This window comes from Delphinapterus leucas, chromosome 4 (assembly GCF_059928025.1).
Source record: "Delphinapterus leucas isolate spDelLeu-1000000601 "Yukka" chromosome 4, BTC_Dleu_Yukka2, whole genome shotgun sequence".
Taxonomy (NCBI): Eukaryota; Metazoa; Chordata; class Mammalia; order Artiodactyla; family Monodontidae; genus Delphinapterus; species Delphinapterus leucas.
Window position 1 is genome coordinate 70,759,315 of NC_143132.1, and position 17,787 is coordinate 70,777,101.

Genomic DNA, 17,787 nt, shown 5'->3' on the forward strand with positions numbered 1-17,787 from the left:
CACGCGACCCTCCCTCCCGCCGGGTGAGGCTGGCTGCAGTGCTCCAGTCTTACTGTCCATGACTCTGCTTTGGCCTCATGGGCAGCCAGGTCCCTGCTCACGATTAACCAATAGCTTGGGATTCAAAAGTTCAATATATTCTTGCTTTTGGAAGATGATTTTTTCTTCCTCTGCAAGTCTACTGATTTTCTCATTCACAGCAACGTATGCCGTTCTCCATCCCTCCCAGGGTCTCAGATAATGGAATCATAAATTTACAAAATTTGTCATTTCCACCTAACTAGTTATTCTTTGCTGGTCAATTAAATCCAGACAGGCAGATCCTATCATATCTTCTTTAATCTTTTGAAAGATATTGTCAGCAAGTCAGGAATTTACTCATGTACGGCTTTACATGAAATGAAGCTTCCAAAATTTGTCCAATTCTGCTCTATTTTGCCTTTGAGCTACTTCTAAAATCTAAACTAGGGAATATTTGTTTGTGCTGTTGTAAGTTTACAAATTATCTCAAATGATGTGATAGTCACAGCAACTCTCATAGGGATTTTTATTATGCCAATCTTACAGATGAAAAAAAACACTGAGACTCAGGAAAGATAAGTGACTTGTACAATGTTACACAGATAGGTCAAGGTAGAGCCAGAACTTGAAGGTCTAAGTTCCTTGCTTATTTCACCGCTCCTTATCTGCCCATGCAGAATATTACCAAAGTCTACGCCTGCTGTCTCACATCCTCAGCAAAATCACACACAGCTTATTTAAAGCTGTCCCACGCAGCACTGGTTACGCTGCCTTCGAGTGCCATTATCCGCTCCCAAATCCGGAGGGCCACCTGCACAAACTGCGCTGGACAACTGCTCTCAGCCAAGGCCTCCTGTGGAGCCCCGAGTTGTTCCGAACTCATTTACTCGGTTGTGCCCTCTTCCTAACATTTGACTTTGCGCTCTAGTAATCAGTCTTAACCCTCATATTGCCACTGACAAAAGTTACACGATAGTGCTCGAGGTCCCACAAAGAAACAAAGGAAAACTACCATATTGGAGGTTTAAAGATACATTTTACAGCGGCCTAAACACCTTGAAGGAAATGGCTAAGGAAAAGAGAATACCGGATAATTGGAAGCTAGTGGAAGTTATTTGACACGGAGAGTATCGTAATCATTATCTGGGAGTACTGACTAGTAGTGTATGATTTCAATCTATTTAAAATAATATTAATACAGTTTCATGAAGACTGTGCTAGAAATGACGAAAAGCACTGGTTCTACTTCTAGGAAAGAATCCTCCAGCATCCATTTCCAAACCCCAACGAGGGGTAAGTGATTCTCTCATGCATCTTTACCCTCAGGTTTGTGAATCCCTACAGAGTATTAATCTTCCATTTCTGTAATAGGTCAGTTCCTTCTGAACAAAGCCTACTATCTCATTTCCACAGACCAGGTCTGAATCCTATTCATAAGTTTGATATTTTAATTAGGGGATAATTTTTAATGATATTCTCTATTTCCACTGTATTTGTATACATTTTCTATCTTCTGGAACCAATTTATTAAAATTGTCTAGAAAACTATTCTAGTTAAAATAAGAAACACTACTACTTACCCATTTGTTGAGGAATGACATATAAATTACTCAGCACAACGCCCAACACATCTTAATGCTGAATATTTGCTTTAATAACCTAAAGTACAGTCCTGCATCCTGCAATTGATACCATCCTGCAACTGATACCTTTCACATGCTCAAATAAAGACACTAGTAGCCTCAACCACCTATTATTTGCATCTAGCACAAAGCCTGTTACTAAGTAGGTGATCCATGCTGAATACCATGCCCCCACAAGTAAGGATTCAGATCAATAGAAAACACAATTACTATCACAGATAATACATTCTTTGGGCCCCTTCACCACCTTGACACAGGCATCATAGTTTCAGAATCTTATTAACAATGGGATAAGCTAGGAAAAATTAAGAAAGTTACAACTTTAAGAGTTCATCTGTATAAATTGATAAATACGCAAAGGCTCAAATGTTCTCTACTTCACAATTCAAGTCCATTTCTAAACTTGAGTTTTCCCAGTAGTTTGAAAAATCACTTTGAAAATGTCACTCGCATTTACAGTATCACATCCCAGCTCTTACCCGTATGCATATACAACTGCATGAGTGCGTTCGTAAAATGTTTTTACTATAAATGTCCTTTTAAGGACATCTGAAAATGATAAAAGAACTAAAATCATGAGACTCAAAATTTACCTTTAGTTCACTTAACTCTTCTGCTCCATTGATTCTTTATCCATCAAATGAATATAATTTACTCCAATACCATCATCAGTTTCATCAAAGTGGAGGGAAAAATTGGCAGCACTCCGAAAACATTTTTTTAATTCCGTCCAAACATATAATCATTAAAATCTTCATACTCCCCTTGTGCATGATAAATTGTCAAGTAAGACTCAATAACGTAACATTAATTCAAATGACTTCAATTTTTTCTGTAATCTTCAGAAGGTGGGAGAACTATCATGTAGAGTATCTCACCACCCCCCTCCCTACCATTCATAATCATTCAAGAAAAAGTGTGATCTAGGAAATGGGTTAGTAGACTATAGGTGGTATTATTATGTATAATTGGTTAAAGCACCATGCTAATAAAGTCAGGGTCCTAGGATTAATCTCTGCAAAAGCCAGTAAGTTTCTATTTGTCCCAAGGACCCAAACTGCACTCCTAGCTGCAGACAGCTTTCTTACAATGTGTCCCACTGGTCACAAAATAGGGAGGGGGGGACTGGCAAGGAGGTAAATGGATGAAAACAAATCTTCATTAACGGGAAAAAAAAAAAAAAAATTCCATGTATGATGATAATTGAATCGTATCTACAAAGAAAAAAAATCATATATGTTCTTATGCCCTTATTCTTGGCTCTATGTTAAGTTTATCTCAAGTCTAAAATACTGGGTGACTAACACCTTAGAACTGCCTAATAAATAATGTTCTACACAAAGCTACAGTAAAGGCCCTGCTGTTACCCAATTTGTGTAACAAACTGTTCATTCCATATAGACATCCTTTTTCTCTTTTTAATATTGATCTTTCCACAGTTTTAAAATATTTTCCATTAGTTATTTGGTTCAGAATATTGTGAAAAATTCAGCTAGGAAATTATTCATAAAACTGTATTCTGATTTTATTTTTCAAACAGCCAGTGTCCACATTTAAAATGCAGAATTTGCAAATATAAATTATCTAATAATTCAATTAAAAATAAAACAAAAACAACTTCCTTTAGTATAATACATAAAATGGTATTATAAACTCCAAATGGCAAGGTTAACTACATGACAATGCCAGAAGCTGTGAAACTCATTAAACCTCTAAACGAATAGGTCAGTTTAAAGAACATTTCTGTGTTCCATGATTATGCATGAAACAAACTTTCATTGTATTATAAAGGCTCAGCAATTCATTCAGCATAACATGGGGTCAAGCAAAATTTTATTTTTACAATGACAATAAAAAACGCATTTAAACAACAACAAAAAATCCTCCCAATTGTTTAAAAACAATTCTGTTTGGAGGGTAAAATGTATTTTAAAATATACTGACTTACTGAATTTCAATTGCCAGGCTGCTGACTACCAATGTGAAAGTTTGTATTTAAAAATATCACAAATATCTTTTCATTTGACAGTGAAAATTTCAATGTGATAAGTTTCATTGCAAAGCAATTTTCACCTGAGTACTTTGAAATTTAGTGCTCATATATTTGAAGGGGAGGTGGGGAAGGAAAAGACCCACTTGTGTCAGATACTGAGTTTGTAGTTCTTTCACACTGATTTCCCAGAGGGCTGAAGAAACATCGGCTATGACCTTTCAGGACATACATGATGCTCCCCTTTTTCCTATAAATTTGTTCTGGCATTTCATAAATTCCCAGTATCCATATTTCCACTTAGTTACCCACTCAAGCATAGCAACCCAATTCATTCAATTCTATACAACAGTGTCTATATTATGTACATGTTTAATTATCAATAGGAAATAGAAAATAAAATTTACAGTGATTGAGAAAGGGTCAGAAAATGGGATAGGAAAAGTAATACTGTATATTCAGAATATCCTATTATCCTACCAGTTTCAATGACAAGGTTTTTCCTTTATTAGTTGAAATACAAAGAAGGCATAGGGGATCCCAGGAAAATAACACTATGTATCAGAAAATTCAACGTGCTCCACCATCAGGATTTCCATTACACATTTAATTTCTTCTGTACAATTTTTAGAAACTTGTTTTTCTTTTCAAAATCATCAGATTTCCAGGTTAAATTCAGCACTACACAGTATGCCCTTGAAGTAAGATGAGGTTACCTGCTTTATTTGGATAACAAGTTCCCTTCCAGACAGCATTAAAATAAAGACAAGTAAGACTACACAGATAAAATCCAGTATAATTCAAATCCAACAATGAAAAATTTCCCCCTTATTGTTGCAAAATTCTTTCTACTGAAATGCTCTGCTACAATAATAAAAAGCATACATTACATATAAAAGATACCAGTGTACTAAAAAGTGACAGAAGTGGACTAGCAAATCCTTCAAAGCACATTATATAAATGACTAGCATTTAAAAACATTTTTCCTATAAAATGTAGGTCATATACATTTATAAATTGGCGGTTTTATTTCTAAAGCAGTGATGTGTGTGTTCAAATAGTTAGCTGTTCTGTACAGTATAATATCTACTCAAATCAAACTACAATAGGTTTGTCTTTCTTTGTATTGAAGTTGAATAAATTCATCTGATCAGCTGAGAAATCAAGGTTGAAAAATAAGTATCTAAAAATCAAAGTAGAAAGTTTAGAATTATTGAAATGTAGCTATGAAATATGAAGAGAACTATTTCACAATGGAGCTGAAGTCACCTCAAAACTTATGGGCTTGAATCTAAAACAGAAACAAATATTAAAATCCAAAGCAGACCACAAAGTTAGGTAGCAGTACAGAAGCAGGCAAAAAAACACACCCCCTTCCTTCAGTGTGATGGGCACTAAGTTTTGCAGTCTTCCTCCATCTTGCAGAAGGGTGGTAAGGCCATTCAATGCTTAGTGAAAGTGAGTACAGATGAAGGCAGATTTAGCCTGTCTCCCCTGCAACTTCAATTATGCTGTGTAAACAGTGTTACGTTCCAATAGGAGGAACAATGGAATTTGCTTATAAAAACTGATTAAAGATAATCATTATTAAATGAAATAAAGACAATTAATAACTCTGAAATGTTTTTAGAACTTTCCTGATGCTACTTGTAAAGTTAGCACTGCTATGTATTATTGCTTACATACAGTACAACATCATATGCCTTCTAACATAAAGCAGTACTGTGATTTGTTTGTACATATTTACAGATTCTTAAAAACAAGCTGTAAAAACATTACATACTTTCAGACAATACAAATTAGCACATTGGTACTCACTTCAAAACAAATGGAATGCATAACATTAATAAACATCATAAAGGAAGACTCACATAAAAGTCCTTGATTGTCAAGACACGTTTATATATAAACTCTAACTGTGCAGAATTAAAGATTCAATCATAGGTACATCCTTATTTGATGAACCATATTTACAGCATGGTATTGCATAAAAAAATAAAATAATGTTTACAGGGTTTTACTTTTTTATCCATTGGATTAAAGAAAGCAACAAACACAACAAGAAATGTTTGTCTGCTTTAGTTTCCTACCAAAGTTTAAGTGAAAAAGGAAACATGTTTTTTTATTTGCAGAATATAGCAAAAACAACTGGAAAATTATTTCCCTGAAATAAAGCAATTTGAAACGGAAAATGTTTAAATTAAATTGCAGAGTCAAAAAGTTTCTCATTGATTATAATAGTGCTTCTTCAAGTAAATATACTGTGAAAAAACGAGTTCTAGTTTAAAATGTTCTAAGTCTAAGAAATGTAGTTTTACAGTAATGCCTACTTTTAAGTTTCCCGGCTTTTTTTTTTTTTTTTTTAACAGCCCTTTAAAAACCCAAATTAATAAAATGAAAGAAGTGGCAAAAGATCTAACCTAGCTGGCACTTTGCAAGTTTCTCTGGCCTGCGGAAATGAAAGCCTACCCTGAGCACAAGGCCTCTTTTGCCTCTCAAAACGAGAAAAATTACCCAACCATGGACAGTCCTCACTCAGCCAGAGCTAAAAGGATGGATTTCTATGGTATCAACTAGAAAATCTGCAAGTAGATCCAAAAAGTTTAAGAGCCACTTCAAATATTCTGAACCAAATGAAATATGTGTGCAATAAATTTTTTTAAAAAAAAACACGCTTTTAGAAGATGTTCAAGAGATATTACTTCAACTAATGTGATCTGTTTCCAATCTTCAAACATGAGAACAGGTCCTAAGAAAGCACACCTCACTCACACTTTGCCAAGTTTAAGGGTGTAAGAGTATGTTTTCATAGAACAATTTGCTCACCAAGAGAAATGAAAAAAAAATTGCAAAAGGATATCCTCAATATTCTGATTTAAAGCAGCACAAAAGGCTACTTGCTTTCTCTATTAATGCCCAGATAGAAATTAAGTAACTTTCTGAACCAAAGTGGGGAAACCCAAACTGCTGAGATGTTTATCATATGATAATACAAGGTAACTCTGGTAGGCATGTAGAATTTCACAGTAAGAGAGCAATGACTATACTTAAAAAGTGGTAAGTCAGTAAATTATGCCAAAGTATCATTTATCTCAAAATATGCTTATAATGTGGTAGAAAAGTCTGCCATTATGTAGATGTAAAGAAATGTGGTGAACACAGGAATGCAACACCTGAACTGCTTGCATGACTGCCACTTTCAAAGGCCTTCCCTCCTTGACTTACTGCTCAGCAGTAGAGCCACACTCTAAAAACTGTGCTGGTGATGTTAACACAAACAAAAAACCTTATTCTGTACCAAGTTCTCAACAGAACAGAAATTCTAACCAGGCTCAAAACAAAAACAAAAAAACAAAATAAATGCCTACCATCATCCAACAGTAGTATGAGAAAAACAAAAATGCCTATACCTAGGGAGAGCACAGTTCCATTGTTAACATCTCGCCTGAATGAAGCCTTCTTGAGGTTGTAATGTGCAACGCAAGACACACCATTCTTAAGAGTCAATAATGGCAGAACTTCAATATCTACTTCAAAGAAGTCTAAAATTCTTGAAAAATTTGGCAGCAAAGAAAGCTGTCAAATGGGAAAATATTTCAAGCAAAGTTTAACAACCAAAGTGTAGAGGAAACCCATATTAAACATAATTTATATTCCTTATCATAAAAACACCATATATTCAAAATAAATGCAAAAGATGTTAAGGGTAGATATTTCTTTGTTCCCTTCCTTTATGAGAACAGTCTTGGGATAACATTAAATAAAAGAAAAAAATAATTTAAATGTATAACATTCTATACTGAAACAAAGACTGCAGATCTATAAGGCCAATACAAAAGTTAAAATGGAAATTAACATAAAGTTGCATCTTCCAAGGGTTTTAATTTTAGATTATCACTGGTGCTGTATCAGTACGTGTGCATTGTGACAAAGATAGTGGAAATTTGAAATAAAAAACCAAAAAGTTGGAAGAAATTAAACAGGATAATAAAATCAATATAACTAATGTTACTTTCCAAAAATTAAAACTGTCCAATGTGTAACTCAAACCATCATTCTTTAGAAAAGTATATATATAATATGTATATATATAAAAGCACTATTTATTGTACCATGCTGTATTATTTTAAGACAAAGAATTAAAAAAAAAAAACATTCGTGGTATAAGGATAAAGTCTGTAGTTTATTTAGATTTTGAAATGCAACAAAAAGTTTCCGATCACTCATCTAGCTGAAAAAGAAACTGTAGTTACTAGAATTAGTAAACACTCTTGGTTTGTAAAATTGTAATGAGCAGTGTTCATTAAAAAGTAACTCAAGATAAAATAAGCAATTAAAATGCCCATTTCTTTAGTTTCTCTGGATACTGTTTAATTATCCAATCTATCAAGATTCTAGAAAGAGAAGGATTAAACCAGGTTTTACAGTTCCAAAGATATCCAATTTCCTTTTATTGCCAAAAATTAAAATTTTCAATTATGAGATGATTATGACACAACCATATCAAACCTAAAAATCTAAATTTTTTTTTTTTACTTTGAGAAATCAAAAATACCAAATAGATTCTAAGTGCTCTATGTTAACTGAAGTGTATATGTATGTAAAGTAAAATACAATTAAGCTTTAAAATGTGGAATATACATTTTGTATAAGCATTATGTTCTTGGGAATGTAATCTACAGAATATCTTTTTACTAAAACTTCAAAACCTTGATACTTGCACATGAAAAATCATAAAAAATATCTAGGTACAACTGTACAAAGAAACTGACACCAATATGCATACTTCCATACAGAAGTGAATGCTTCAACAGTTATGTATTTTGGTAAAAGTTTTGAAAGTATGCATATTTTTAAAGTAATTAGGCTTTTAAATAGTGGAGTCTTAGACTATCAGATTTTTATTACTTTTTTCTCAAAAAAAAAAAACATGTCAATATAATGCAAAATGAAAATCAAGGGTATATGGCATATCATTCTTTTTAAAAGGTGGTTTCCTTTTTTCCCCCTATAGGACACACTAATTTATTTAAGCCATAATCTCTTGACATTTAAACTTTTAAGTTCACTCTGTCTATACTCAGATTCCCTGCTGAAGTGCCATGACTATGCTGAAAAACTTAGAAACAGTATGAGTAAATTTCACACAATTACTAATCTCCTAAAAATGTACAATATTATCAGTTAGGAAACAATTGTGCGAAAGTCTTTTTTTTTCCTTTTAAACTTGGTGTAGGTGGAATAGCAAGTTTCTGATCTAAAACAAGTAATGCATTGCTTCTATAAAGGTGACAACATGTAAGGCAGTTCAAAGAATGCTGACTAACCAAACAAAATGCAGTTATTGGATTATCTTGCTATTCATATCAGCTTAACTTGTTTTAACGCATTGCTCTTAAATCTGTACAGCACTCCATTTTACACAGAGTAACCCCACTCTTGATTAATCTGTTCTAAAGTGCCAGTATTATTTACACATTTTTTTTAGCCAAAAGTCTGGCCAGTTGTGGCATCAGGTGAGGATGTCATCCCAGCTCTATTATCATTTACATTCACCAAGGGAAATTCTGGAAATTCAGCACTTGTCCCTGGTCCCCGAAGGTTCACCTGTCCATTGGCAGTGCTAAACTGAGTAGCTATTCCAGCTCTGGATCCATGATATGGAGCACGGAAGGGTTGTTCAAAAGAGCTCATTTGGTAAGCTTGGTGGACAGGCTGAGCCTCAGCTTTCTTCTGAGAAGTCACTTGATCCAAAAAGTCCTGTGTTGATGTGGCAGAAGCATGGTTTGTCTCATCACCTGAAAAGGGAAATGAGTGCTGTGAATCACCAACTATTAGTCCAAAGTGGGACTTATCTGGAGTTGTTCTTAGTGGAGAATTCATTCCTGATCGAAAGCTATTGATGGGCATGGCTGCATAGACTTGCTTGTCTATGGAAGAGAATGCTGGCTGATTTGGAAGGGTCTGGTTATCGGTCACAAAGTTAAGGCTCGGGCTATTCAAATAGGCATCATTTTGGCTAGTTCTGTCCAAAGCCTGCTGCAGAAACTTTGAGTATTCCTGCAACATGTTGGCTTTATCTGATGAGGATGCTTGGGAGCTTGATCCAACATTCTCCGACTGAGTAACCTCAGGTACTTCGGAAGAATTTATTGATATGCTAGAAGTCACCTCAGTGTCCGCAACACTGAATGATATCTCATGTTGTCCATTAGCTTTATGAGAATAATGATCCAACAGAGTCTGCAGTACCTCATCTGGAATAACATTTTTGTCATGATTACTTTTTATCTCCACATTCAGTGCCTGTGAATCTAATATGGATGCTGTGGTACTCTCATCAATGACACTTGCCACAGCTGCCTGTGTTACAGAAGGCTGAGAAGCTATGGTACCCACATTCAGCGCATACTCCCTACTATTGTTACTTGCTGCCTGAAGATATCGCTTCTTCTTCAAAAACTGCATGGCATCATCATAATTAGTGCTACTGTGCACAGGTTTACTAGGCCCCTCTTGCAAATTGTCAACCTGGTCAATGTCAGCATTGCCTTCTGAGTCCAGTAAAGCTTGTTTGTCCACAAGTTCAAAAGCATACTTTGAAACTTTGCTCTCTTCATATGTGGATAAAGGCGAAATTGTTTGATTTTGCTCCAATGGCTGTTTCAGACTTCTCTTACTATTAATTTTTTTGAGAACCAACTTAGGTGGATGTATTTCTCCTGATGCATCTTCTAAATGCGATCCCCCAACTGAAGAATGTGGCATTTCAACAGCATACTCTGCCACCATATACTCATCTTTTACTTTAGTACTTGAAGAGTAAAGAGGCAAGTAATCATTTTTGTCTTTCTTCAGGTCAGATTTGTCCAAAGAACTCTCTTTGTCCATCCCAGATGATTTTTTCTCAGTTTTCTGCCTCTTCTTTTTTGGCAGTGAGTTATCTTTTGGTGATGTAGAAAAGCCAGAATCTTCCTCAGATGTCAGAAGGCCACCTTTGATGGCACATCTGTTTAGTTTTTTGTCATGATTTTCATGGCACATACGTTTATGTTTCAGTACACGATCTGTTCTGGAAAAATACTGTCGAATTCAAAGTTCGGAAGTGAGTTTTTTGTTTTAGTTTGTATTTTGGTCAACCAAGAAAAGAAAAGAAAAAACGGAATTAATATAAAGATAGATATAAGTATAATAATATGAGCAACTCCAAACTAATTTGCTGAGCCAACTGTTTATTACAAATTGAATCAACAGCAGTTAGGAAGTTCTTCTAATAGTTTTAGTAGTAACATTTTCTAATTTAACTTATTAGAATTGTTTATAATTTAATTTCAGATAGAAGAGTTTCAATGTCACTCATACCACAATAAAATGATTTTTAAAAAATATTCAAGCCACATCTTACCTGTAAACAGTATTCACACTGGTAGGGTTTTTCTCCACTATGAGTTCTCTTATGCCTTTCCATATGATATTTTTGAATGAATCTCATACCACATTCATCACAGCGAAATGGTTTTTCACCTAGCACATGATACAGAAAGTTTAAAACAAAACAAATACTGTAAAATAATGAATTACTTCACCACAAGAGCCTCTAAATAAATGGCTTTTGAACGTTGCCATACTTTGTTCTTTTTAAATGACCAAAGTCTCCCTTATACTAAACATATCTTCCAGTTTAATTTGTCAAGAATATCTTGCTTTGTAAAAATGGAAGAGACTGGTACACGCCATTGGAAAGAAAAGGTTGAAAGCAGGCATATTCAATTTCCTTTTTACTGTATGTGTACATAATATACTCCTTCCATAGGGACCGGTATTATTACCAGGACCTTAACAGTAATATGAACAGGGTTTCAGTAGAGTGGCTGATGTTTCTAATCCTTTTTTCAATCATACAAAAAGTATTTCAGAAAAATTTTTGAAAAAACAAAATGTTACCCATACATAGTCCAACACAATTCTTGGATATACCTTTTTAATTCTTCATGTCTTTTCAAAGATATTTGTGGTTAAATGAAATTTGAATCCTAGGAAAATATTTTTTAAATCTAATTTATTAAAACATAAGAAGAGGGCTTCCCTGGTGGCACAGTGGTTGAGAGTCCGCCTGCCGATGCAGGAGACACGGGTTTGTGCCCCGGGCCGGGAAGATCCCACATGCCGCGGAGCGGCTGGGCCCGTGAGCCATGGCCGCTGAGCCTGCGCGTCCGGAGCCTGTGCTCCGCAACGGGAGAGGCCACAGCAGTGAGAGGCCCGAGTACCGAAAAAACAAACAAACAAAAAACATAAGAAGAGCTTAAATTAGAGACTAAGTTTTAAAAGTAATGTTTGTTTATACTGATTCTCTTTTCCTCGACTCAAACCAGCATTTCTCATGTCCTTTCGGGAGCGAATTAAATTGAGGGCTGTTAACTGGGCACATGACCCCCACACCACCCCCAGTTTTTTTTTTTTTTTAAATCACATAAGGACTTCTCAGCTTTAACGAACCACAACTAAGAAGATCTAAAATAGCTTTTAATGATAAAGCCACAGCCTAAGTAAATAGAAGGGTGTGACAAGAAGTTATCTTAAATAATGCTTGTTTGGGAAACCACTGTTTCTACCTTTCATACAGTCAGCAAAACTTTACTAATACTTCTCCTCTACCCATAAAAATATAAGACATGTTACTTGTCCTCGAAGAGTTTATGACATAATTGGGAAAACAAGAAAGAAACAACTAACAGAACTATATCCAGCTCTGGTTTACCTTTATAACTTTATAACCCACTAGTTATCTTCTTAACATTTTTCTCCAGCTAAATCAAAGAACCTACCATCTCATGCTTTCCTACTTCTGCCTTGATTCACGCAGCTCCCTCAGTCCACCTCTGTGTGTTCAGGTACTACACTCCCCTCAAGGCCCAGCCCATCTCCTCTGGGATACTTTGCCCTATTCCCCTAGAGGAAAGGCATCTTTATCTTCTTTAACTTTCCAGAGAACTTCAGCTGTACCTCTCCAATGGCACTCATTACTTTCATTCCAATAATTATTTTGTACGAATCTATTCTTTTAACTAAATTACATTCCTTTAGGTCAGAATCTGGGCCTAAATTATCTTTATGTAGCTCAAAACACTTCGGGCAACTTTTAAGGGCCACATGAATGGCATAAAGGATTATTACAGTGGATTATAATTGGAAAAAATGTTATTATGAGCTGGTATGATCTGGGAAAGCTTCTTGTGTTAGAATCTAAGCTGAGTAGCCCTTTAAGGGATTGTGTGTATGAGATTAAAGCCAAGGAAAGAAAATTTAGTGAGGAATAACAGAGCAACTAAGGGTTGAGATACTATAAAATATACTGGAGAACTGGTACCTAAAAAGACAATTTAATTTGGCAACAAATAAATTATTTGAAACTTTCAAGAACTGCAACTTCTGTAATTGCTATGGAGTTATCAAATTTTAGGGCCGAAGGGACTTTGAAATGGCTTCAAACTATGCTCTTGGGGGCTCCACAGAGGCCTGCAAAGGATCATCCTGGTGTGGCAAATGGCTCTAAGGTTGCCACCCAAAATTCAGGACAGAACAGCTCCACTTCTGTACCCAGGGAGTCTGAGTAAGGACTCCAGAGTTCAAAGGCTAAAATGGAGACCTAATACAACTAATCTCGACCAATTTACTTATTTTTACAAAAAAGAAAGTCCAGAAAAATTAAGGTACTTGTCCAAGGGGTTAGTAAGTGGATAACTAATGAAGCAACAAAAGCTGGAAGAGAAGACCACTTATTTAGGAAGTTTGAAAGTGAAAGAAATGAGAAAAAGGAGGTGAGAAGTAATAGGAGGCAATCCATTCGAGATTAAGGACTGGTAAGGGTGGGAAACTGAACTAAAATGGAATATTACGGTGAATAATCGAAATAACAAGATCCCAGAAGAACTAGGATGAAAAGGGAAGGAGAGTACAAGTATTATTTTAAAAAGAAGTTTAAGAATAGGTGCATATTTTGAAATAAAGACTGTATATGATAGAGCTCATTAAGATCAGAAGTTAAAGTCATTCTTCAAAAGTGAGAGAGGATAAAAGAGAAAATTAGTGAACTTATTAGAATTCAATTAATTCTACATGATATTCATGAACTGGAAGACTTTAATGTTAAAAATGATAATACACCCCACATTGGTCAAAGCAGAAGCTGACAACCTGATCCTAAAATTCATATGGAAATGCGAGGGATCCATAACAGCTAAAGCAATCTTGAAAAAGAAGTACTAAGTAGGCAGACTCAGACTTCCCAACTTCAAAACTTACAATCAAGCTACAGTAGTAAGATAGTGTGGTAATGGCATAAGGATAGACGTACATATCGAGGAATAGAATTGAGAGTCTAGAAATAAACCTTTACATAATTTATAGTCGACTGACTTCAGTGGGGAAAAAATAGTCTTTTCAACAATGACACTGGGACAATTTGATACCGATATGCAAAAGAATGGGGTTGGACCCCAACCTCACACTGTATACAAAAATTAACTCAAAATGGATCATAGGCCTAAATGTGGGAACTAAAACTGTAAAACTCTTGGAAGAAAATATAGGAATAAATCTTGACTTTGGGTTAGGCAATGATTTCTTAGATACAACACCAAAGGCACAAGCAAACAAACAAAAAATAAATAAAATATACCTCATCAAAATTAAAAACTTTTGTGCTTCAAAGGACACTATCAAGACAGTAAAAAGACAAAATGCTGTAGCAGCTGCTGTGGGAAATAGTTTGGCAATTCCTCAAAATGTTAAACTTAGAATTACCATACAAGCCAACTGTTCTACTCCTAGGTATATACCCTAAAGAACTGCAAACAGGGATTCACTCAGAGATTCGTATACCAATGCTCACCACAGCATAATTCACAACAACCAAAATATGGAAGCAACCCAAGTGTTGAATGGATAAACAAAATGTGATATATACAGACAATGGAATATTTTTCAGCCATAAAAAGGAATGAAATTCTGATATATGATACAACATGGATGAACCTTGAATAAATTATGCTAAGTGAAAGAAAACAGGCACAAAAAGGACAAATACTTCGTGATTCCATTTATATGAAATACCTAGAGTAGGCAAATTCACAGGGATAGAAAGTAGAATAAAGGTTACCAGGGACTGGCAGAGGAAGGAAAAGGGAGTTACTGCTTAATGGTTACAGGTTTTTGTTTGTGTATAATTTTGTTACACAATGTTATAAAGGTACTTCACTACACTACATTGTATGCTTGAAAATGATTAAATGATAAACTTCAAGTTACGGTTTTTTTTTAAAAAGGTGAAAAGACAATCCATGGAATGGGAAAAAATATTTGCAAATCATATGTCTGATAAGGGATGTATATTCAGTATGCTAAAAAAAACTCTTACAACTCAACAATAAAAAGACAAGCTAATTTAATAACAGGTAATGGATCTGAATGAACATTTCTCCAAAGAATATATACAAATAGCCAATAAGTACATGAAAAGATGCTCAACATCACTACTCATTAGGGAAATGCAAATGAGTATCATGAGAAACCACTTCACACCCAATAGGACAGTTAAAACAGAAAGGACAGTAAGAAGGGGTTAGCATGGATGCAGAGAAACTGGAACCCTCACACTTGGGTGGTAGGATTGTAAAGTGGTACAGCTGCTTTGGAAAACAATTTTGCAGATCCTTAAAATGTTAAACGTAAGAGTTAACCATATGACTCAGCAATTCCACTCCAAAGCATATACCCAAGAGTACTGAAAACGTTATTTCCACACAAAAACAAATATTCCTAACAGCATTATTCATAATAGCCAAAAAGTAAAAACAACTCAAATGTCCCTGAACTAATGAATGAATAAACAAAATATGGTATTTTCACACATGGAATATTATTTAGCTATAAAAAGTAATAGAAGTACATGCTACATACAACATGAATGAACCTTTAAAACATTATGCTAAGTGAAAGGAACTAGACAAAAAAGACCACCTACTGTATGATTCCATTCATAAGAAATGTCCAGAACAGGGAAATCCATAGAGACAGAAAGGAGAGTAAAGATTGCCTAGTGCTGGGAGGAAGGGGTGCAGGATTTCAGAATGGTGAAAGTTATTCTAAAAATTAGACTGTGGTGATAGGTGTGCAACTCTGTGAATATACCATAAACTACTGAATTGTACACTTTAAAGGGGTGGGTTCTTTGATATTGTCAATTACATCTCAATAAAATTGCAACTTTAATACTGCATGATAACACAACTGACACCACGCAAAGTGAATGAGAAATGATTTCTTCCCACAAGGAGCTAGCAATTAAGTTCAAAATAAATTAAATGGAGAAGAATCGTGCTTAAATTATTTGCTACATATTAGTAGAAGATCAAGAATTAAAAGCTTATTTAACCAGAAACAACATTAAGAAATTTACTTTAAAAAAAAAAAAGAAATTTACTTTAACAAACATTAATGCCTTAAAAGCAATTTGTAAAAATGTTCCTTTGTTGCTTAAAACAAAACACTTTCCCGGTCCCCTAAATAGAACAATTATGACAGCTAAGTCAGCCAGAAATGAATGTAAACACAAATTCATCTTCTGTAGTCATTTATTTTTTGATTACCCACTTTTGTTATCTTTATTTCTAATCCTTTGTTTTTTGTTCTGCTTTAGTATTTATTTTCCTTTTTTACTCTACCATCTTTCTTTGTCTTTTTCTCCCTCTCCCATTTTTTTCCCTCTTCTTCTCTCTCTCCCTTTTTAACTAGCCATTCCAGAATAAAACTTTTTAAGTTTTGCCATTTAAGGATCCTTGTTTGTTTATGGATTAGCTCACATACTTAAATGATCCCCCCCCCCCAAATTCAAAACAATATAGAGAAATACACAGGAAAAAGTCTTCCTCTTATCTTTGCCCCTCCATAGGTAACTACATTTATTTGTTTGGGTCTGTTTCTTTCCAGAGTTTCTTGACACAGGCATAAGCAAAAATAAGTACATATTCTTTTTGTAATTTTTCCCTCTTTCTTACATGAAGATAGCGTATTTTACTGTGTTCTGCATCTTTTTTTTTGATTCAGTAATTTGGAGATCTTATCAGTAGAAAAAGAGCTAGCTCATTTGTTCTGACAGCTGATATCGTTCACTGATGGATAGACATACAATTTATTTAACCAATCCCCTATTATTTCCAAACATTTCCTGTTATAAATAGTGCTGTAATATATACCCTGTCAATGCAAAATGTGCAGGTACATCTGTAGGATAAATTCTCAAAAACAGAATTCCTGGTCAAATAATAAATATGTTTGTGATTTTGAAATACACTGCCAAAATTGCTCTCCACAGGAGATATTAATATGTACCCCGCCAGCCATGTATGAGTGACTGTTTCCCTATAACCTTGCCATATACTACTATGTTGTTAAACTTCCTGATGACTACAAATCTAATATGTGAAAAAACAATATTTCAGTATGACGTTGACCATCTTACATGTCATTTTCTAAGAACTGTCTGCACCTATCTTTCACCTATTTTTTTTTTTTAACTAGGTTGCTGATCTTTTTCTTGATGATTTATAAGAGCTTTATTAAAGAGACTGGTCATCTGTCTGTATTAGTTCCAGTTTTGTTTTGTTTTTTTTTAAATAGTGGGGGTGGAGTTGTTTGGCTACTAGGGGTTTTAATTTTTACATAGATGAATTTATCAATCATTTATTTTATGGATATTAAATTTTGAGTGTTATTTAGAAAGAACATTCCTGTTCCAATCTGTCCATATTTTTAATGACACGTATGTAGTTTCATCTTTTACATTAAATCGTATACATTTGGAGTTCATCCTGAGGTAGAATGTGATGGATAAAACTGTCTTTCCAGATGGCTATCCAGTTTTTCCAACATCATTTACTGCAAGGTTCATCTTTTCTTGATCACATTTTTTATCACAATCATACACTAATAAGTTCCATGGGTCTATTTCTAGACCTTCTATTCTGTTCTACGGGACTATTCATAAGCCAGAACAAACAAGTTTTAGTTATTAAGACTTTATAATATACTTCAACATTTGGTAGGACTAATCCCCCTCACTGTTCTTCTTTTGT

General features: G+C 34.6%; 1 protein-coding gene across 6 annotated transcripts in view; it reads right to left on the reverse strand.

The window, feature by feature from the left end:
• Positions 1-3,480: 3,480 nt before the first annotated feature.
• The window catches only part of ZNF148 (zinc finger protein 148), a 129,896-nt gene continuing 115,589 nt past the window's right edge, over positions 3,481-17,787 (reverse strand). For all 6 annotated transcript variants that reach the window (XM_022567795.2, XM_022567762.2, XM_022567773.3 and 3 more), the window contains 2 exons: positions 11,061-11,179; positions 3,481-10,738 (listed from right to left, as the gene is read on the reverse strand). In XM_022567795.2, coding sequence (XP_022423503.1) covers positions 9,140-10,738; positions 11,061-11,179 — 1,718 coding nt within the window. In that variant the 3' untranslated portion in view covers positions 3,481-9,139. The remainder of the gene's footprint in view (positions 10,739-11,060; positions 11,180-17,787) is intronic.